At 33.7% G+C, this 24,473-nt stretch overlaps 1 protein-coding gene across 2 annotated transcripts in view; it reads right to left on the bottom strand.

The window, feature by feature from the left end:
* The window catches only part of LOC139098108 (location of vulva defective 1), a 39,269-nt gene extending 16,363 nt beyond the window's left edge, over positions 1-22,906 (bottom strand). The window contains exons 1-3 of one of the 2 annotated variants that reach the window (XM_070650229.1): positions 22,772-22,906; positions 16,387-16,854; positions 1,863-4,819 (exon numbers count right to left, since the gene is read on the bottom strand). In XM_070650229.1, coding sequence (XP_070506330.1) covers positions 1,863-4,359 — 2,497 coding nt within the window. In that variant the 5' untranslated portion in view covers positions 4,360-4,819; positions 16,387-16,854; positions 22,772-22,906. The remainder of the gene's footprint in view (positions 1-1,862; positions 4,820-16,386; positions 16,855-22,771) is intronic. The other variant, XM_070650228.1, reaches the window with a different exon arrangement.
* Between the last annotated feature and the right edge of the window lie 1,567 nt (positions 22,907-24,473).

The following is a 24,473-nucleotide window of genomic DNA, read 5'->3' as shown; positions in this document are numbered from 1 at the left end:
CAACCGAACTTGGCCATCAAATTTTAAAACTCTTCTTAATTTCTACGGCATGCTTATGAATAATTTTATCCAGAAATAAATTGAAAATAAATCAAGAACTTTAACGGATCTCTAAGGACTTTTGAAAAGAGGCGAAGGATTAACCTGAGTGGCATTAACCTTATTTACGAGGTAGAAATTGAAGCTTTTCCAAAATATTTGCTTAATTTTTTGTATAAAGTAGCATAAGAAAAACATTTCGTAGAAAAACATTGAAGGGGATATTGAGGATTTAATTAGATGTTTTGCTCACAATTTTAAAGCAACAGAAAGGTTTTAGGTATCTATGACGCAATTAAATGTTTGTAATTAATTGGATGAGTTGAAAAGACTTTAATGATCAATATTGTGGATGTAGATTGAAATTATATAATGGTTATTATTCATATAATCAGTTATGTGCTTCTGTAGAGCAATGAGACATGATGCCTTAGCTGAATTTTGGTTTGATGACTTGAATTCTGTCGGTTCGAATCTCAATTTTGAGTTTATTGGATCATTGGACAGAGTTGAAGTGAAGAATGAACTAAGAACTTAAAATATAGTAAGTTCAAATCCTAATTATCCAAAAATTGGCTTACTGGAAAGATTTGAAGTAGGAAATCAGTAAGAAATTGAAAAAATGTCAGTTCGAATCCTAAAATTTCATAAATTAAAATTTGAAAATTCCTTAAAAATTGAGAAAATCCCAAATGTCTTCCAAACAAAAACTAATTTAAGTGTCCGAACCGCATCAAAATCCTATTCCCACAATTAAATCCAATTGCCACATACTTCTCATCTACGTCAATTCCACAACATCTCCTCCATGAACTCATTTAATAAACAAAAACCATCGCTTAATTTCCCATCGCATGTCATCCAACATCCTGACAGGATTTATCACGCAGATGATCTAACGTCAAGCCAGAAATAGCACCAATTGTGTACTATTTTACTTAAGTGCCATCCTCAATGTCATGAAAAATGACATAAACTCTCCATGATGGGACAATTAAAATGAGTACATGAGGCACTCCGTTAAGAGTACTTGGATGTATTTCGGTATGAATATTCATCAAAAAAAAAAAAAAAAAATGAAGGTGAGACTAATTCGAATGTTGTTGAACGTTGACTATGTGACAATGATAATGATGATTATATTAATATTACATTACTTAATTTAATACAATAATGGCTGAAGAGCTTTTAGACGTGAATATTTGTAGGATGACATAATTGGTGGTTCTGTTGTCATTTGGGATTATGTTTGATAATTTTCTGCATGGAAATTGTGTTTAATGTAAAATTTTTGGGGAGGCAACTGCTGCTTTAAATAGATTAGCATATTTGGATCGATATTTCTACATCACAGTAAGCTTTGCTTAGTTAAAATTTGAAAATTTTCTAAAAATTCCTTAAATATCAAATTGTGTGACAAAATCTACCTCAACAATCCATCCGGTACCCAAAAAAAATCACAGCAACTGTTCCTCAATCACGGAAATATTGCCCACGAACCTCTCACAGTAAGAAAAGAAAAGAGCTGCGTACGTGACGTATTAATAAACGTACAACGGAATTAAATTTCCTTTTTCCTACCAAACATGTGTCAAATAAAGACGAGAAAAACTCCTTCCTACATGTCGACTATTCAAGTTCTAATGTACATGACAAAGAGCTCACGAAAATTCTACCTTGTAGCAGTTGTAATGACATGAAAAACATAAATGTCACAATTCTCACTAACAAATTGTAATTTAATGAAAAGCAACAAAGTTAGTCGAGGAAGAGCAATGAAGGAATAAAAAAAATTTATTTTACAATTTTCACTGCCTACAAACCTGCACCGTCAATGTCCTCGCTATCAAGCGTAATGGCAGCTGTGACATTTGAGTATGGGCTGGCGACTGTTGTCATGTTTGTGCCATTAATCACCGTGTTGACACTAATACTATGTGTCCTATTCAATGGCGATAATAACAACGTACCATTAGTTGTTTCAAGATCACGTTGCTCATCAACATGCAGTTCATTTTTCACTAGACGCCCGTTGACGGCAAATGGTGAGTATTCAACATGATAACCTGTTTGGGGTCGATTGTTATTACCATTTTCGTAGTCTTCCGAGAACATCAAGTCCTCCAATTCAATTTGTGGTGGTTCACCAATAATTGGAATATTAATCGATGGCATATCCTTAAGTTCAACGGGTTGTACAACAACATCCGATGTAAGTGGAATAATGTGATGATTTTCCGATAATGCGCCATTATTTGAAGATTCTTCAACATCCAAAAAGGCTTCGCCAATATAGTTTATGTCTTTGGGATCGAAATCGCTGGTTAATGGCGACAAAACAATATCTTCTTCATATTTATCGATTGGTGGTGGACGAAATTGATATTCATTATATGTACGATTTTTAACAATGACAGTTGTGGATGGAACATCAACGATTACATCCTCTTCATAAATTGCTGGATATTTTTTTCTCTCTTGTGTCTCATTCGGCGATAATGTCGGTATTGATTCAATCAATTTCACTTCAGTATTGGATATATAGAAAATTGTATCTGAATCCTTGTCCGTTGTCTTTATCTTTATGTCATCTCCACTTTCGCCGTTATTCATTTCAATCTTCTTATGCTTCACGCTGGGCAATTCAAAATGAATTGTTGCTGGTCGAGATTCATCGTCATCGGATGTAGTTTTTCTTTCATCATTCATGCTGTTATCAGATTGAGTCGTTGCTAAATTATTGTTATTATGTTCCTCAATATTTCCTTTTGTTGTCACTTCCTCCTGTCCCGAATCTTCAACTAAAACAATCTCTAATGAGTTTGTCTTGTTACCGACAGTATTTATTGGAGATTTTTTTGTCATATTTGATGCTTTCTTACGTAATTCCTCCTCAGCACGATTCAATAAACTGATATCGATACTGTCTATAATTAGTTCACCATTTTCAATTGACACATTTACATTCTGATGCGGCAAATCGATATTGTCAAATGTTATTTTAATATCACCGTTGCCCTCGTTATGTTTCACTTCATTCCACTTAATACCATGCGATATAGCAGACGATGAAGTAGTCAATGTCTCACTGTTGCCTTCATTCACTAAGATTATGTCATCATTTGATGTTGTCGTCAAAAGTTTCTCATTCTTTTCAACTTGCGATGATATTGATGTCGTTGATGATGTTGAGACTGTAAAAATTTCATCTTTATTGTCAGGAACGATTGTTGTCGTTTCACTTCCATCATCAATAAGATCCATTTTGATTTCAAATGAATTTGTTGAATTTTCTTTACCAAAATTCTCCATAACATCGACGACAATAAGACCACTGCTGTTACTGTTCAGTACAATTACATTATCTTTATTATTATTATTCACATGTACATCTGTGGTTACAGATGTTTTCATTTCATTTGCATTTAATGTAACAGGAATTGGAATTTCTGTTGTCGGTACTGTTACCATTTCCATTGTACTTGTGAGAGTTGTGGACTTGATTGTTGTCGGGACTGTTTTAATTGAAGTTGAAATTGCGGTTGATGTAGTTGTTTCAATTCCATCTGTTTTATACATGGTAGGAGTTGCGCTTGTTGAATAATTTATGTCCATTAAGGTTTTATGTTGTTTAATTTTTTGCTGTTCATGCTTTTGCATCCATGATTTACCAACTGTTTTTGAATCATTTAAAATTTTCTTTTTTGTATCCTTTAATTTTGTCTTTTGAAGCTTTTCTTTGTCACTTTTTGGATCTGAACTAATTGGCATTTCAATTGTTGACTGAACACTGTCCTTATCGACATTTGACGTGATTGGAATTGCCGTAACAGTTGATGGATCAATATTAATTGATTTATTTTTATTATTCATTTCACTTGTAGCTGGCAATTCGACAGTTGTTGCTGTCATGGTCGTTATATCCTGATCCATAATGGTCGATTTCACACGAGTTGTGCCTGATTCATGATTCTCATGAATTTTTATCGTTTCATTATCCTTAAACGTCTGTGTACTTGATGTCATTTCCGGTAGTCGTGTACTTTCATCTGCCGACGGTGTTGTTTTTTGAATCGACGCAGTCATTGTTGTAACTAGATCATCATCTATTGTTGTCGGTGATTTTTCGAGTGTTGAGGGCAGCTGTGTTGATTTCATATCCATAATTGATTCAACAGCAGATACAGTACTTGTTATCATATCATTCATTATATCTCTTGACGTTGTTCGAGTCCTCTCGTCTATCACTGTCGGTGTTGGCGCTGACAGTGTGAATGTAATGTGCGCTATTACTAGCAATGATGATATTAACGTCCTCATGGCTGGATGATCAAAAAATTGAAAATTTCTTTATGATTATTGGACTGGTGCCGTAAGGATGAACCTTTTTTTATATTCTATAAATGCTTATGGACTTCGTTACGTTCTCGTCTCGTCCTTCCGTTTACCTTCTTCGTTACTTCCTTCTTATTCAAATTAAAATGACGACGGATGATGATAAGAGAGAAATTTTTTTCTTCCTTATTCCTTATACTTATTACTATTTATTATTACAATCAAGGAGCTCTTGGCTTTTTTGTCATCTGTTATCATTCTAATGCATAATTTATTAACAAAATGACTTTCACTTTTTTTTCTTGCTTTTTTAGAATTCCTTATCTGATGTCTATTTGTTCACTCTAAAATGTGACTTGAATGGTGAATGATCATCGTAATCATTACTTGCTCTTTTGTTTGATTTACATTTCATTGATGGAGGAAGTCGATGGAAAATGCATGCCTGAAACGAGAAATGAAGGATGAAATATAAAGGTTAGTGATATTTTTTCAAATTAGGAACTGTTTTTATAATTTTTTATAACGTGGGTTGGATGTCTGGTTGATTTATCGGCATTCGATGTATAAAATGTGATAAAAATTCTTGGAAGGCTTTGTGATCAATTATTCAGTTGTGAAGTTTTTTGAACAAAATATTGTAAATATGACTTATATTTTGGATATGAAGATTATGATAGACGTCATGAACCCTTAAACAATCCCACTTAGCTATTCTTGAGAAAATAAAACCATATATGGGAAGGTTCATAGAAGTCCTCTTGTGAAAAGATTATTGCAAAAATCCAGGCACCTGGATAATCTTTTATAGTGGCCATAATGATATTTGTGAGATTGAAAGTGCTTGTGATTAATAAGCTAATGAGCCACACCCTTCAGATCAACAGTTTACAGTAGAATCCGAACCACTTGCAAGCTCTACACATTGTATGGCCATGAGTACGTCATAAGCTCTAATATACCATGCAATGTATTCAGTTAACTAGCAGTAGAGGCACACATTATGAGACAAAGACCTTAAAATTGCACCTAACACACAAACCGAGATTTGAACACTGAAAAAGAGCTTCTTAAATTAGCCATGACCTGAGATTGAACTCAGGATCTTTGGCACGTAAGGCTAACACTCTGCCATTTAGGCTACTAAACCTTTTTTACTAAATGAATTGAAGTACAAGTTGTTGTACACTAAAATTAAGCATAAACTTTGCTACAAGCTGCCAAAAGTAAAGAAAATTTTAAAGAACCTATAAAATACGGTTCCTTTGACAACCTAAAGGCGACTATAGCGACCATTCCTACACACTAAAAACATTCTCTTTCTTGTTCATTTTATTTTTATTTTTAACATCCATTGATGCCCGCAAAACAGTCAGTACACAGAAAATATATCTAGACAAAATCTCAACAAGAAATTCATCAAAATTTGTCTAGATTCTATTGTGTTGTGCTACATTTTCCTCGAAGAAAAATAAAAAAACAGTCCACATTTATCTTCCAAGAGGATGTACAAAATGATGACATGAATATTGTTGCCTATACATTATTGAAGGTTACAAATTTTTATGTCGAAAACAATAAAGTACACAAAAGTTACGCTACAAATTTATGCGATACGTAAATACGTTCAATTTACATAGATATTCTGTTTGGGATGAAAATTGATTGTTTTGGAAATTCTGAAGAAAATGAATTGTTTAAGCCACTCGAGCATTAGAAAGGAAAATTCTGAGAAAAAATACTTTATAAAAAAAAACTTTTTAAAAAAACCTCGTTTTTCGCGTGGACTAAAAAGGAGAAAATAAATTTTATTTTGTATTGTAGAGAAATTGGTTTGAAAGTTGAGACGACACATGAATTACAAACATGCACCTTGACCTTATCGTATAGTTCTACAACTTAAAACGAGGGCGCAAAGCTTTGATGAAGTTCTGTTAACAAGCGCCCTCGTTTTAAGTCGTAGAACTATACGATAAGGTCAAGGTGCATGTTTGTAATTCATGTGTCGTCTCAACTTTCAAACCAATTTCTCTACAATACAAAATAAAATTTATTTTCTCCTTTTTAGTCCACGCGAAAAACGAGGTTTTTTTAAAAAGTTTTTTTTTATAAAGTATTTTATTTTCAACTTTTTAGTCAAAAGATTATTCAATTTATCAAGTTTGAAGAACTAAGCTATACCGATAGGCCAAGCTTCGCTTGGCATAAGTTTGAAGAACTAAGCTATACCGATAGGCCAAGCTTCGCTTGGCATAAGTTTGAAGATCTAAGCTAGACCGATAGGCCAAGCTTCGCTTGGCATAAGTTTGAAGAACTAAGCTAGACCGATAGGCCAAGCTTCGCTTGGCATAAGTTTGAAGAACTAAGCTAGACCGATAGGCCAAGCTTCGCTTGGAATAAGTTTGAAGAACTAAGCTATACCGATAGGCCAAGCTTCGCTTGGCATAAGTTTGAAGATCTAAGCTAGACCGATAGGCCAAGCTTCGCTTGGCATAAGTTTGAAGAACTAAGCTAGACCGATAGGCCAAGCTTCGCTTGGCATAAGTTTGAAGATCTAAGCTAGACCGATAGGCCAAGCTTCGCTTGGCATAAGTTTGAAGAACTAAGCTAGACCGATAGGCCAAGCTTCGCTTGGCATAAGTTTGAAGATCTAAGCTAGACCGATAGGCCAAGCTTCGCTTGGCATAAGATTGAAGAACTAAGCTATACCGATAGGCCAAGCTTCGCTTGGCATAAGTTTGAAGATCTAAGCTAGACCGATAGGCCAAGCTTCGCTTGGCATAAGTTTGAAGATCTAAGCTAGACCGATAGGCCAAGCTTCGCTTGGCATAAGTTTGAAGAACTAAGCTAGACCGATAGGCCAAGCTTCGCTTGGCATAAGTTTGAAGATCTAAGCTAGACCGATAGGCCAAGCTTCGCTTGGCATAAGTTTGAAGATCTAAGCTAGACCGATAGGCCAAGCTTCGCTTGGCATAAGTTTGAAGATCTAAGCTAGACCGATAGGCCAAGCTTCGCTTGGCATAAGTTTGAAGATCTAAGCTAGACCGATAGGCCAAGCTTCGCTTGGCATAAGTTTGAAGAACTAAGCTAGACCGATAGGCCAAGCTTCGCTTGGCATAAGTTTGAAGATCTAAGCTATACCGATAGGCCAAGCTTCGCTTGGCATAAGTTTGAAGATCTAAGCTAGACCGATAGGCCAAGCTTCGCTTGGCATAAGTTTGAAGATCTAAGCTAGACCGATAGGCCAAGCTTCGCTTGGCATAAGTTTGAAGAACTAAGCTAGACCGATAGGCCAAGCTTCGCTTGGCATAAGTTTGAAGAACTAAGCTAGACCGATAGGCCAAGCTTCGCTTGGCATAAGTTTGAAGAACTAAGCTATACCGATAGGCCAAGCTTCGCTTGGCATAAGTTTGAAGATCTAAGCTATACCGATAGGCCAAGCTTCGCTTGGCATAAGTTTGAAGATCTAAGCTAGACCGATAGGCCAAGCTTCGCTTGGCATAAGTTTGAAGATCTAAGCTAGACCGATAGGCCAAGCTTCGCTTGGCATAAGTTTGAAGATCTAAGCTAGACCGATAGGCCAAGCTTCGCTTGGCATAAGTTTGAAGATCTAAGCTAGACCGATAGGCCAAGCTTCGCTTGGCATAAGTTTGAAGAACTAAGCTATACCGATAGGCCAAGCTTCGCTTGGCATAAGTTTGAAGATCTAAGCTATACCGATAGGCCAAGCTTCGCTTGGCATAAGTTTGAAGATCTAAGCTATACCGATAGGCCAAGCTTCGCTTGGCATAAGTTTGAAGAACTAAGCTATACCGATAGGCCAAGCTTCGCTTGGCATAAGTTTGAAGATCTAAGCTATACCGATAGGCCAAGCTTCGCTTGGCATAAGTTTGAAGATCTAAGCTAGACCGATAGGCCAAGCTTCGCTTGGCATAAGTTTGAAGAACTAAGCTAGACCGATAGGCCAAGCTTCGCTTGGCATAAGTTTGAAGAACTAAGCTAGACCGATAGGCTAAGCTTCGCTTGGCATAAGTTTGAAGAACTAAGCTAGACCGATAGGCCAAGCTTCGCTTGGCATAAGTTTGAAGAACTAAGCTATACCGATAGGCCAAGCTTCGCTTGGCATAAGTTTGAAGAACTAAGCTAGACCGATAGGCCAAGCTTCGCTTGGCATAAGTTTGAAGAACTAAGCTAGACCGATAGGCCAAGCTTCGCTTGGCATAAGTTTGAAGAACTAAGCTATACCGATAGGCCAAGCTTCGCTTGGCATAAGTTTGAAGATCTAAGCTAGACCGATAGGCCAAGCTTCGCTTGGCATAAGTTTGAAGATCTAAGCTAGACCGATAGGCCAAGCTTCGCTTGGCATAAGTTTGAAGATCTAAGCTAGACCGATAGGCCAAGCTTCGCTTGGCATAAGTTTGAAGAACTAAGCTAGACCGATAGGCCAAGCTTCGCTTGGCATAAGTTTGAAGAACTAAGCTATACCGATAGGCCAAGCTTCGCTTGGCATAAGTTTGAAGATCTAAGCTATACCGATAGGCCAAGCTTCGCTTGGCATAAGTTTGAAGATCTAAGCTAGACCGATAGGCCAAGCTTCGCTTGGCATAAGTTTGAAGAACTAAGCTAGACCGATAGGCCAAGCTTCGCTTGGCATAAGTTTGAAGAACTAAGCTAGACCGATAGGCCAAGCTTCGCTTGGCATAAGTTTGAAGAACTAAGCTATACCGATAGGCCAAGCTTCGCTTGGCATAAGTTTGAAGAACTAAGCTATACCGATAGGCCAAGCTTCGCTTGGCATAAGTTTGAAGAACTAAGCTAGACCGATAGGCCAAGCTTCGCTTGGCATAAGTTTGAAGATCTAAGCTAGGCCGATAGGCCGCACAGAATCCTGTACAGAATCAAATCATTGAATTTTATGAAAGAACATAAAATTATCAACAAAAAGAAAATGCTAAAAAGAAAGTTTGCTCATGCCTAGGCTTGAACTCATGACCTCATGTTTGTTAATACCTGTACTATAACCATTACGCCACGACGACATATTATTTATAATAACAAAATGGTTAAATTCATAATATTAATAAAAAATATTTGTTTGAAATTATTATAATTATAATTATCAAGAAATTCATATATTAGCTTTAATTTAAATTTGATTTCTGATAATAAAGAAATAGTTTTTTCGATACTTTCCATCATGAGGACAAAAACGTAGAATTTTATGTGAAAATGCATGATGAAAAATATTAAACTCCAAGAAAACATTAGAAAATAGCTTAGAAAAGTGTGAAAATGGAAAATTCTACTTTAAAACATTATAAATTATCAAAAAAGTATGAAAAAGAATTGAAAAAGTACGACAAAAAAAGTTAGAAAATTTGAGACTTGAACCCTTGACCGGCTTGGAATTTTATAATAATTGTCTTTTTTAAGGATTACGTAAAAATTACGTACGTAAAACGTAAGCCTGTTTTAAAAATTAATTAATTATAGCATAACTAAGCTATATTGTGATTAATTAATGCTTGAATATTGCATTGTCATCGAGAATACACATGCATGAAAAATTTCAGCTCGATTGAAGCAGTAGAAATGGTCGAAAAATTGATCGCAAGATTTGACCAAGACAAACAGAAAGACAAACAAACAGATAAGAAAGCAAGTTAAGAAAAACGAGGTAAAATTCGTTGTAAAAATTTAAATTCATTTGAAATTCTTAATTATATACTAGATGAGATTTGGTGATGCTGCTGGCAGAACAGAATTAAATTTCTAGGAACTTAATTTGCTTTTTAAATTGAAAATTTTTCGAATTTTTATTTAAAGTTAGTTCCAATCAGTCCTACTCAATGAAAAATCTAGTCATTATTTATTTAATATCTTCAAACTTTTTTTTTGACAAGCAATAAGATCCATAAACAAGTCATCCGAAATATTTTCTGAAATCAACGAAACGTTAAGAATAATAAACCGCAGGGCTTTATTCCGAAAATGTTCAAAATTTTCTCTTTTTTTTTTTCAAATGAAATATAAAACTTTATTAAGTTTCTTGGTACAATTCAGCTTGAGCGATTTTTGATTGTTTTTGTGGAAAAAATTTATTAAAAAAAAAAATCAAATTTTACTTTAATTTTTAAAGGATTTCATGAGAATCATGTTCTGCAGGCTAGCTGAACAGAGCTTTTCATATTTCATAGAAGCTTTTGACATTAATATTAAAAGTTTGGTCAATAATTGCTAAATTTTTGGCAATTGCTTGTACGAAATGGTTCTGAGAATCTCATATTGAACCTATGGGGCACTAAGTGCGCAAAAGAATTCAAATGGATATCATACAGAGTTTAAATGGATCTTCTTCGAACTTTGTAAGTGTTTTCAATGCAATATTATGTTGATCAGATCCCTAACATGCAAAGAGACTGCTTTTAGATAACATAATGGTATTTTTGTACCAGGGGCGTAGCCAGTGAAGCTTTAGGCAGTGCTCCTGTCTCGTACCATGAAAGCATGCTCTTTGTCTGTTAGAGGATTAGAAAGTTTACACTTCGAACGGCACAATGCGTTAAATCGCATTTTTTGCTGTAAAACTGGATAAACCTTAGGGAAAAAAGAGTGCTGCTTGGGTAGATTACGACTACAAATTGATCCTTTGTCTCAAAAATGCTTAAGTCTAGCCTGGGATGAACAGTTTTGCGTCAACTTTGAACAATAACCTAGAGCGACACAAATGAAAAAAGCTCTTTCTCAGAACTTTAAAAACTCCATTTTTTATTATTAAAAGAGATTTAGTGGAGCCTTAAAACATCCTTGGCTAAGCCTTCTTAATTTGAAATGCTCGGAAACTCAAGTTCATTTGAATCAATCTAAATAGATTGTAAAATCACCCAAAAGATTCTAAAATCTTGATTTTATAGACCTGATTCATAATAAACCCTTAATTCTATTTAAAAGAAGAATATTCAAATTTATTTCAAACATCCAGCTTGACCCAAATCCACAGAAAATCATATTTAACTCAAAATTTTCCTCTTATTTCATCCCAATTACGATTTAATTGGCCAGAAAATGTCTAATTTTTGCTTATTCAAAAAAAGAGAGTACCTTTACCATTCTCAGAAGATTAAATTTTTTTTACTTCAGACTTTTTTTATGAGGACATCAAAAAAGGCTTTTTTATATTCATCAAAACAGGAAATATACTGAAAGGTATCCACTTTGTGAGAGAATCCAATAAATCAAATTCAATTTACGGAGAGAAGTAGAAACTTGGAAGAGATTTCTATTGCCAATTTTTTTGACAACATCATATAAAACAAGTACGTTATTTGAGTAGGAAACTGAATAAGAATCAAGAGCTAATTTTTAAGGAATCTTATGTACGAGGAACTCTATCATAAAAATACGAGGGAGGAAAAAAATTGTAAAGAAAATTGTTGAAAATTCTTCCTGTTCATCGTTGCTCTCTCTTTCATTCAATTCATATTTTATGAGTCAATTATGGTGCTTGTTTCATTCACTTCTTGCTTGAAAATGCTTTTCACGAAAAATTTTTGTGAAGGTTATGACATCGATTCTTACGTTTTGTCTGAGTTTCGATTCGAAAAGGGATGTTTTATTGCTTTTGTCGTGGAATGACTGAATAAATGAGGCAAGGATGTAGTTTTTTGATGGATTTTTGCGAAGATTGAATAAGAAGGAATTGGAAATAGAGAATTAAAGATATGAGAATTGATTGGAAATTTGAGTTTTTAATGTTAATTTCATAGTTTGTAATTTATTTGGTAGAAATGTCGGGATTACTTCTGTAACTTGTAAATGGAGGAACTTAGAAGGTGCTAATTGAAGATAGGAATTATATTGAATTGAATTGAACTCAATTATATAACATAAATGAATTTTATTGTTTGAAAATTGATAACAAACCGAATCTTTTCTATTAAGGGGATTAACAACCATAACAGGGATAAATCAACCAACTGTAGTTGTATAAATAGTTTGAATATAAAGTAACCGTTTATATGTTCTTGTGCCTTTCAAATGCATGGTTGGATTATTGGGCTTGTAAAGATGATTACTTAATCACTCTTAAAGGGGTTTTGCATAAAGGATCACTGTTTTAGGAAGGCAAAGAGTCAATTTTCAAAACAATCATATAAAAATCTTTGAAAAATCCGAAAAGCTTTACATGTTCCTTCATAAATTCCCAACAAAATTTCCTTACTCGCATCCATCTCCAAAATAGAATGTGTTATAGAAATCTCGATAGAGATGATTGTCAAATAAACATGTAACATAGCTAGTTAATAATAAAGCTTTCAATTCAGCAAGCTTCACATTCTTCTCATTCCACTTTTACGTCTATCGAAAGTTTGTTGCAAGTTGCATTGGAAGCTACGAAAATAAATTTTTTATATCCAATGCAACTAAGCTTACAATGTTGTAATTCTTTGCAAGTATCAGTCATAAATATAAACTATAAATTTTAACTTTACCATTGTAGCTAATTGACTTGTAAATTTGAAATGGGATTGGGAATGATTTATGGCTGAATATCCTTGAACTTTACCAAGCTAACGATATGAAAAATGTATTTTATTTTTATGTGAAATTGAAAATTAAATGGAATTACATAAAACTGTTGGTAGTGGCTTTTATAAAACTCTAAACAATTAACTAAAGTATTCAATGTTCTTGGCTTTTTAGCACATAAAAATTGCACATAAAAATAAAAAACTTTCTCCATAGTTAGGTAAAGTTTTTGTAGTTTCAACTTAAATTTAACCCAAAATGATTTAAGGGAATTTGAAAATTTATTTGAATTTGTTCATTTTATTGCTTAACAGAATTTAAAATTTTTTATTTATTTAGTTTCATGAAACTTCTTAGTTCCATTTTTTATAGCCGACATGGGAAAAATGCGAGAATATTGAGTGTAAATGGAAAGGAAATGACATGATAATTTGTAGTCAGATAGAACCCAACCCTTAATGATAATCAAGAATATTCTTGTTGGGGAATAAAAGCAGTTGTGGCTGGAATGTGTGATGTTTATGGATACATCAAATTTTATTGATGTTACAACATTGAATTTAATTAAAAAGTGCTGAGTTTGTGAAGTTTGTTGATAGTTGTGTCGATGGATACAATATGAGGAAGACGCGAACGGAAAAGGCTCGATTCAGTGGCGGAGCTAACACATCATCAAATTTATTGATTGGGATGAAGAAAGGCACCCTTGGGTAGTGGGTTGAGTTTAAAGGTTAAGCGGAATTTCGAATTTTGATCTCAAAAATCGCAGGAAATTGATAAACTTTATTCAAAAAGGAAGATGTGGAAGGACAGTGGCCAACCTCAATACGGTCCTGGTTAACAACTCAGAAAAGACTCTCCAAGCGACACAAATGAACAAGGCTGAGTAAAGGAGTTTTAAAAAGCCCTCCAAAATCTCCTTTAATACTACTTAGGATTTGAAGGGTTTTGCTAGTCAGAACATGAATTTAGTTTCATTTCCAAAAGTACAACATATGCACTGTAATACTTAGAAATTTAAATAACATCAATTTTTTGTCCAGTACTCAACAAAATTTCCGCATTATCATGAATATCTAATTATCTCCTTCCAAGAATCTAAAGGTCAAATAAGCAATATTCTATTTTTAGCGCAGCCTTACATTCATAAAAAAATTTCAAATAAAAAGAGTTCATGCATTTTTCGAGAAGATGAGGCATACAATTTGTGTCTTGAATTTTTTACAGCCTTAATAATAAAAATATGAGCTGTAAAATTATCAATAAAAATACAATTCCTTCTTATTTTTCTCGTCTCAAATTTCTTTTCATATTCTTGAAAGTGCTATAAATTTATATAAAGTCATACATTTTCATATTAGAGGGAAATGTTTTTAGAAATTGTGAATCTAGCACGCCAACCATGGTCAGATACTTCAAATTGTAGTAAGCACAGTGCACAGTACCTTATACATTACCCAGTACAGTACCCAGTACTGTATCCAGTACAGTAACCAGTACAGTATCCTGTACAGTATCCTGTACAGTATCCAGTACAGTACCCGGTGTAATACATAGCACAAGGCCCAGTACCCAGAACAGAACTCATCACTCAATACAGTACAATGCTTACAGTAGTTTGAAGTATTTGACTCTGGATTGCGTGCTGGATTCATAGGAGGACATTCGGAGTGACATTCATAGTAGGATTCATAGGACAATTAAAGTGTCTGTCCCTTGCACGCAACTGCTAAGCCGACTCCATTAGAATATTATCTCACTTTATGGAACATCTACAGACACAACTCGAATAGTTCCTTACAAAAAAAAACTCTTGTGAGGCACACTTTTGTGTCAGAAAACTTTCATGAAACATGTCTAAAAGTAGAAAATCTTTTTCAATTGTTATTCCTAACGTAACTTATTCACTTAAATATATTTATTTAATGCATCAATAACTTCAAAAATAAATACATAGCAAATTGACGTTGAAAATTTCTTCTTCTTCTTTCGGCATGAAAAACTTTCCTATTGAAACTTTTATGCATGACTTCGGAACCCTTCGACTGAACTTCATGTAAAGTTCACACAAAAGTTTTGCCTTTTTCCTTTTTTTTATGATTTATTAACCATGAATGGATGAGAGAGAGTCGAAAAGTTTGACCTTATACTTTTTTTCCTACTGTGTGTGCTTTTTTTACTTCCATCCTGGAAATGGGAAGAGTTTGATATTTAAAAAGGAAAATGGTCTCATTTTGTGATGAGGACTGAATGGTGCGTGATTTTGTGAAAACTTTGTGATTTTAGGAATGTTTGTCCAATTTATTTTTTATTTTTAATTTTTTTTTTTACTTCATTTGACTAATTGATTGACGTAGTTCCATTTTTGATGACATTTTGGGAGGAGAAATATGAAAAATTAAAAGCTGTTGTAAGCTAGTTTATGTTAATGAAGTTTTCGTTGCTAATTGCCTGCTAAAAACTAGTTTTTGAATATTTTGGTAACTCCACCCACAGCAATTTGAAACGAAATTTTAGGAAATTAGTGAGGGGAAGCAGGTTGAAAATTGTTCTTAACTACACCATCTCGGCTAATTCATATGTAGACTACGTTTTGGAGCTTTCCTCATTTGAGTCGCTTTAAGACACTGAAGGAGATTTTGAAGATTTTCTTGTAATTTTCTGTCAGATTCCTTGTCATTATTGACAACAATCTATATCAGTGCTTTCCAAAATCATGTGTCTCGACACACCAGCACCCGAAACCGGACACGGAATGCAGTTCATGACATTTTCAATTAAATTAAGTGGCACACTAGTTATGCTGCATTTATTTGGACAATGACACAGTTTGGACAACATTGGTCTAATTATAGAGAGAACGGTCTTGTTGAGAATTGAACCCAACTGCTCATAAAAGAGTGATATATAAATACCCGATCTGTTGTCTAACTGCTCGGCCATAGACGCCTTATTCTCGCATAGTTTTCGCAATTGCAAATTCGCCCATATATGACTCAATACCCCAGATTTCACTCTACTCAGTCACTACAGAATCTTAGACATATGCCTAATAATTTAATTATACTAATCTCACAATAGCTTCTTAAAAGCTTCCATTATGCTTCCAATATTCTCAGAACAAACATCTCAAACCCGACAATCAACATTTATGGACATGCCAAATCATTTCATAATTCCAACATTGTATGACACCAAGTCAAACAACAAAAACTAACCACAACACTTTATGACCTTTATGTCCTGCGAGAAATATGCTCTAAAAAATTGGAAAACTTTTATTTTTTATTTTTTCATTCTGCAGAAGCACAAAAAGTTTTTCCACGGAAAATATTTGAAACAATAAAATAATTTCCCATAAGACCATTGCCGCACATTTAAAATATTTATGTGTTTTTTTCAGTTCCTTCAACCATTTTTATTTCTCACTAAAAATTGTGTTTGAGCAACAAAAAAAAAAAAAAAATTGTTGTAACGACTTACCATAAAATTGTAATTAAGACTCTCAATGAGCTGCTTATAATCCAAAAGAAAATTGCGAATGGAAAAATGTGTCTTCTAAGTACACTGGAGAAGAAACTTCTTAATAACTACATTAAACTTTTCTCATTTCCATTTCTTCTTTACATCACACACACACACCAAAAAAAAATACAGCACAAGAATTCCTTTCGTTTCTGTTCCTTTTTTTTGTTCACACGAGAGTTGACTTAAAACTTTTTATTTTTATTTTTTTTTTTTGGCACTTTTCACGTTGTTTGGGAATTAAGATTTGAAGCACTTTATGTCTCGTATTATCTTAATTAGTAATACTTTCACTACTTTTTTCAATGTCTTTGTTCTGAATTATTTGCTTTTAATTTTCAAGTTTCTCTTTTTTTGGCACACAATAAGCATCAATTCTCTGCTGAATCCTTTTGTTTCACTTATGGCAAGTTTCACTCTTGTTCACTGATGTCCATACATTGAGGACAAGGGGAGAAATAAGAAGAATAATAAGAAAATTTAATTAAGACTAAAGCAAACTGTCATTCTCGTTTGTGAGAAAATCACACAATTGAAATATTTCTACTTCTTCTACTGTTCGTTCATGTTGGACATGATTTGAGTTTGACGTAGGAAAAATAGCCACAAGAAAGTTTTCTTTTATTTGCGACTAAATACTACAGATAATTGGGATTTTCTGTTGTGACAAGGCTTTTTTGGGGTGGGGATGGTGTGTGGAGGTGATGAGAAAATCATTTGTGAAAGTTTGTTAAGGTTTTTGGGTGAAAATGATGTTTTTATGGCATTTAAAGCTCATTGCTAGGTGATTAAGTTTACTGACATTAAGATTGGAATGAAAAAATTGAAACTTTTTCAGTTTATTGAGCTTTAGACATGCAGACAACTTTAATAATGTTGACATTACCTAGCCCGATAAGCCATGTCAGAGCCATGCCAGAGCCATGTCAGAGCCATGCCAGAGCCATGCCAGAGCCATGCCAGAGCCATGCCAGAGCCATGCCAGAGCCATGCCAGAGCCATGCCAGAGCCATGCCAGAGCCATGCCAGAGCCATGCCAGAGCCATGCCAGAGCCATGCCAGAGCCATGCCAGAGCCATGCTAGACTAAACATTCATTCCCAGACCTGTAGCATATAAGACACTTAATCACTTAGTCGTTAAGCTATTTAATCATTCGATACACACTCCAGCTTAATCAGATCCTCTATCTAGACTAATATCTTATTCCAAATTCCTAGCAACCATAGTCAGACTATTAATGGAACTAAATTCATACTAAACAACTTCATTTTCCATTAAAATGTTAATGTTTATGTAAATTTATTAAGATACTGTCTAAAACAATAGAGTCCAGTAAGCTCCAGACTAATAAATATTTTCTAATCCTTATCTGGATCTAGACAGACAGTCTCTATCATCCCACACACGCAAAAAAAGAGACAAAATTAAATTCTCACGTTTCCCAAAAAAAGTTTCCACCCCTTAATTCACGTAATCATAGACACGAGCATGCATACATTCAGTCATACGACAAGTCTGACTATAATAAAATACACACAGAATATTAAAGAGCATGAATGTGGATGGAAGTGAGTAAATGCTTAAATTGTCCTTTTTAACTTTCAGCTAACATGACGTTATCCTTTTTTATGTTCATTACAGCAGCGTTAATTAGCACAAATTTTTTATACTTTTCATGCTGTACTCTTTCGACTAGAATGTTCTCTTTGCCTAGCATCCATCCTTTATGTCTCCATTGGATTGAAAATTCTTACAGCTTTCTTCTTTAACGTCTATCTTCTTTCCATCTGTTTATGGTTTAAGATATCCTCTTTGCCATTGAAGGATTAAACGGAAGGATGAACGGAAAGTAGCGGTATATTGTACAAAAAAAAGAGAGTATATAATTGTGGGAAATTGAGGGTGAGTGTGGAAATGAAATGAAACGAAAAAAAAGGCACTTGGAGCAAAAAAAAAAATTAGGAAATGAAAATCAATGCAAAGCTCTTTTTTTGTTGCTGCTTCTGCAGCCATTCTCATCTCCTTCCTAGTAACGAGGTCGAATTCAATTGTTTTTGATAACAATGGATAATTTATTTTGGTCATTATGCTGCAATGGATGATGATGATGTAATTTTTTTGCTTCTGTTCTAAGCTCAATGCATACAGCAATGGTTCGATCTTGATGGTGGCTATTTTGCTTTAATTGGGATTTCTTATTATTATTGTGAAATGGATGAATCCGATGGGAGCACAAAAAAATATTTTGTGGATAAAGGAAGGAGCTTACAGCATCGAGAGAAAAAAAATTACATGAACATTAGGTCTTGATTGCATAACAAAAGGGAAATGAGCACAAAGAGCTTTGTTTGGTTTCTGTTGTTTTTTTTGTGTATGCATTGTGGATGTGCTTTGTTCACCTTTTTGGAATATTTACTGACAATTTTAAAGATTTCTGTTCCTACATGACCATTGGAATGTCCAATTGACGTCATTTGCGTGCAGTCACACACCACAATCTACAATACTCAAATCATCAATTCGATAAAACCACATCTCACATTGTTTAACTCAACTGCACGTACAGCACCCTAGGGCTATTGACAGAAGAAGTGCCAGTAGATGAAGCCAGCACCATTGGTGCCATAAACTTGACAACAATTTAATTAAGACTAGAAACGACCGCTTTGTGCCTCGTTTACTATTTATTCATGAGATGATAAACCAATGTGACTAACCGCATAAATCCACAATGAATTTCCAATTATATCTAAAAGTGTATATCGTTATGGAATCACGTACATTCAAATCCCATATCTCAAATTCTTTAAATAAAGCCGAAGGAGCATTGAGCGTTGAGTATGAATTAAGGTATATACATTTATAATGTAAAGTATGAAGACATAAAGTAAATAAGAATAAAGGTACTTTATTGTGTTTTTGCTTTTTATGCTTGTGCCTTAGTCACACATCCACACGCACACACACACACACACACACAAAATCCCTTTCTAAAGAAAATATTAAATTTTTAATAAATTTTCATCCCAAATGGATTTTGTTTTTGGGATATTGATGGGAATTTATGTGAATGGTAAGGATATACAGTGCCTTTAGGTACTGAACATTGAGATTTAGAGGATTTGTCCTTGAACTCACGACACAATCCAGTCAGATTTGAATGGAAAAATCTTCAAAAAATTTCTAAAAACTTTTCTGCTCAATAATTTCAAATATTTACATCAAGAACATTTCCATTCAAACATTCTTCATCTTTATTCATTCATTCTTGGTAAATTTTTATCAAAAAGTTTGAGCTCATTTCGACTCCGTTACATGAAAAATTCTTCGTCTTTCCTCATTCAAATGTCAGATTCTTTTGAACAAATTTTATGAATTTTTCGTGGTGGAAAATAAATAAAAATATATGATGAATTTTGATGTTTTGTTTCTTGAGCGATGTAAATGAAGAAGGCTTCATTATTGAGCTTTTAAGGCTGTGCTGAAGCTCTTTTGTTAGTCATCATGTGAGAGGCGTCTAAATTTGGTAGCAATATGGATGTTTGGGGTTAATTTGTGAGGTTTGGAAAAATATAAAGACTAATGACAATTGAACGAGTAAGATTCGCCTAGTCACGGCACTCACGCCTCGACCTATAGTTTATAGTAGGATTCTAGTCACTGTGACGCTCGGGACGTTATAAATTTTGAATGTTTAAACATTAATATTGAAAAATTCATTGGAATCAATTATAATTGAAGTTAAAGCGTTAACTACAAACATGACTGACTTCCTGAGTGACACAAATGAAGAAGGCTTGGCCATGGACCAAATGGAAGTCGTTTACGTCCATATGCAGTCAGAAAAATGCGTTTTCTATTTGATGTTGTTAAACAAGTTCTAGCGGGGTATTAAAAGCTCCATGGCAGAACCTTACAAGCTCCGTGACACAGCTTTCTTCATTTGTGTCACTCGGGCATTTTACCCACCTCAGAATTTATTTCCTCCAAATTTTTTAAATCTCCATCAAAAAATCTTCATTGAAAAAAAGGGCAATAATGTGTTTTATTCAAAAAAATATTTGAATACTTTTAAGGGCTAATAAATATTTAATGAAAGCTCAGATGAGAAAATTTTGTTCATTATTTACAGAAGTAAAGTTTATTTTTAGTCTTGTTGCGGAATGAAGGGCATATTTGCGTTGATTATATAAATTACCGGTTGTGGTGTAAAATTTTAAATGTAAATTTTTCAAGTTTGCTGGATAAATAAAAGGTTTTAGATTTACTTTGCTGACTGATTTTGGATTTTTTTTGTGGCGATTTAATTAGGAATTGTTGGAAGAATTCTGAGAATTGTTCTGATTTTTAATCATTAACATTTCGAGTTTCATGGATTTAAAGATTTGAATTTTTATAAAAATTTACCAAAAATTCTAAAAATTCGTCGAATTTTTTAAAATTCTAAATTCAAAATTCCTCAAAATCTTCATTTTACCCAACATTTAATTTCAATTATTGCAATCCAAATCGGCTTACCAATTCATTGAAAGCACTTTATCAATGAAAACAAAAATGCTCAAAAGCCCTCTCACAAGGCTTAATTTAGTAACTTGCTAAATGAGTTGAAATAATCCCTTTGAAATTAATTTAATCTGTTGGTGATTTTGAACATCGTTGAATGTAATGCACTTGAGTAGTCAATTTAAAAATTTATTTTCACAATATTATCGATGGTTCTCTTTAGATTTTAATTGACCCGAGCAGGAGATTGTTGGAAGTTAGAATTTTAATTTCACTTTTTGGTCTTTGTCAATGTTATGTCTGGGCTTGGACTTGGTACTGTGATACTTTATCAAATGTAGACTTCAAAATTTAAACTAGATTTTATCTCACTAAATATTTTTAAATCAGTTTAAATCCGGAATCATGCAAGAATCACATCCTCTGAGTACCAGATTTTGGATTGATTAACTGTCTTGTGCTATTCGGATTTGACTTTGAATTCGATGATATAGCAGTATCTTCCCTAATTCGAACAATTTAAATTTTGAATGCAAATTTGACAAATTTTCAAAACTCGACTTTAATGACTAGTGCAGTTCTTTAAATTGTACTCATTTTGTCTCTACTTCTATTGCTAAAGCTCGTAAAAAGCTCTTTTATCAACACCAAATTTGAGACACTTCAGGTCCCACACAGCATCTCAGTGTGGCCCTTTTAATATCTCAGTGATGCCTCATTTGACAGCAGCTTCCATTTGAAATTATTAAAGGAGCTTTAGCGGACCCTTTGAAAGTTCCGCGGCAAAGCCTTAATAAGCTCTGATGCTCTATAATTCTACGGTACCTCAAAGCGGTCTCTTTTTCTGTTACGGTTAAGGCTTATACGTATTACTAATCAGGTAATTCACAGTAACATCACCAAATAAGAAGAAAATTGTCAGTTCATTTTAACTCATCACCAAAAAAGACATCACATAAAATTCTACGACTGAATGAAAATAATTTTTCGCCCGAAATAATTCAGAGTATATTCACAGCTCACAATTTTCACATTCACAGCAGCTTTCACATTCACACTAAATCATAAAAAATTCATCAAACAAAAAAGAGCGTACCGGATGTCTCAATTTTTTGCCATGTTATCCATACAGCATGTCTTAAAAATTATATATGTATGTCCAATATAGATCCCACTACTGTCAATATCTCACAAAGGCAATTTCCTTTCACAAATATTTTCTCATCATGACACATATCATAAATTCAAGTGAAGTAAGAAATGGCAAAATTTTGCTATATTTTTTTTTTGTTCACCGACACCATATCTCATCACGTCTTATTAACGTTATCACATCCAAAACACAGAATGAAATGAAAATGAATACAAATTATTTTTGTGTATATTGTGTTGAGAATGTGTGTGGGAGAGAGAGAGAGATAGAGAGACACAAGGGCAAGGAAATATTATGCATTGGAAGTGTAATCGTAATATTGTGTTTATGTCCTCATTATTGTCTAACACACCCAAATTAAATGTGCGAAGGGATGGGAAGTGCTTCTCCAAAAAAAATATATTTATTGTGTATTTCGTACATGTACGTGCGGGGAGCACCCTTAAAAAAAATTATTCTTTTTTTTTCACATTATTGAGAGTTCGAGAGAAGCTTTTACGGCTCGTTCCAAACTCAAACGCATGGAAATTTTCATTCTTTTATTGAACCTTTCCAACATGCGAAGAAAAAAAAAACACAAATTTTTATGAGCTTTTTTTTCTTTTTTTGCTTATTTTTCACAAATTTGCAAATAATTCCGATGGGAATTGACTTAATTAAATTAATTCCATTGCTGTACACTCACTCACAGTAATTAATGCTAATTAAATTATTTTGTTATCCTCGAATTTTCCATTTAAATTTTTCACTTTATGGAAAAAAAAAAGTTTTTTTTAGTCGACGACCAAAACGAAACACGATCCGAACAGATTGAGTTCTGAAACACATCTGATGTGGATGCTGGATGGCGGAGAGAAGAGAATAAAAAAAAGTCATCTCGATGTGCGGATGTAGAAAATGAAATGTTAAGGGAATGATGGAAATGTAGAAAATTGTTAACCCTGCCACGCAATCAGCAGTGCTTTTTTGGATTCTTTTTATATGTTTGAAAATCGTTTCGGGAACTTTTTTTTTTCATTATGCAAACATCAATTTGATAAAATAAAAAAATTTCACGGATTTGTTATTGTTATATATTGAATTATTAAGGCAGGTATGGAAGTATTATTTTTAGGATAAAGGGTGGGTGTCTTTGAGGCGCTTTTTGAATGATGAATTTTTGATGATTTTTTTTGTACTGTTGATATCAACAGGAGAGACCCTGAAAGAATATTAATGAATGTTTACTAGAATTCGTTTATAAAGCAGCAGCTCAATAAACAAAAATGCGTCAGAATTTGACATCAACTGGTCATTAACTAGTGAAGTGTATCTATATCCAACCAGGGAAACTGAAATATTAGAGGTCAGTGAAGTAGTAAGAAGAGTACAATTATGTGAAATGACCCTTAACATATACAACTATAGATACTGACCAACTTCTTCGTAACTAAACTTTTATTGTTTAATGCGTAAAAAAATCTGTCCTCCACCCGCTTTAAGAGCGTTACGTGATAAGTGAATGGCTCCATAAAGCTATATTAATTTTTGACACTTTTGGAGAAGATGGATTTAAATGTCAATGCTCAAGGATTTCATTATTGAATTAGTATTTTTAACATCAAATCTAGAACTAGTATTCCTCATAAAACTTCATTCTCAGTTCCCTCTTTGTATTCTAAATTTGACAATTCGCTTTTCTGAGCTTTGAACCAAGGATTAACTGAATTGATGAACCCAAAGTTGACAGGGACTCTAAAAGTCCAAAATGACTCCACTTTTTCGTGATCAGGCTTTAGTGAAGACACCTACACAATGGAATCCTGCCAACGCTTGGTGAAACCATTTTTATGCACCATGACACTGCATCTTAGAACCACTGTCTAGCAGTCTCACTGCAATGACTCATTCAAATGCAGGAGAGCCACTGTCTATGTAGCTATTTTAGAAGACTGACATTGTAAAACGAATTAAAGTAAACAGAAGAATAGCAAATATGTACGTGAGTAACTTGATCAGGATTGTACTCAGAAGAGTTTTGGAGGTCAATCCTCACACTCCTTTTTGAAAAATTTTTCAATTTGCTAGGGTTTTGCGCGATAAAATTCCCAACCTACATCGATTAATGTAGACAATTTGCTTGAATATGTTACTATATATTCTAGAACATCAGCTATTAAATATTATATTAACAATTTTGAACATGCGATTGCTGAATAAATTCTGAGTTCAGTCAATAGAACATTTTTCTTTCGTACAAAAGAGTGAAAAATTTTCCAAATTTTATTTATCTTTATACAAGTTCTGGGTGTCATAAATCATCTGATTGGATATTTGAATATTTTGACATAACATGCAAATTAATGTGAAAATGTTTAATGATTCGTTTAACGGTATAATAATAAACT

The sequence above is a fragment of the Chironomus tepperi genome, unplaced genomic scaffold (assembly GCF_022539635.2).
Source record: "Chironomus tepperi strain 1889 unplaced genomic scaffold, CSIRO-AGI_Ctep_v1 contig_445, whole genome shotgun sequence".
In the NCBI taxonomy this organism is placed as follows: Eukaryota; Metazoa; Arthropoda; class Insecta; order Diptera; family Chironomidae; genus Chironomus; species Chironomus tepperi.
This window is presented reverse-complemented; position numbering and strand designations above follow the sequence as displayed.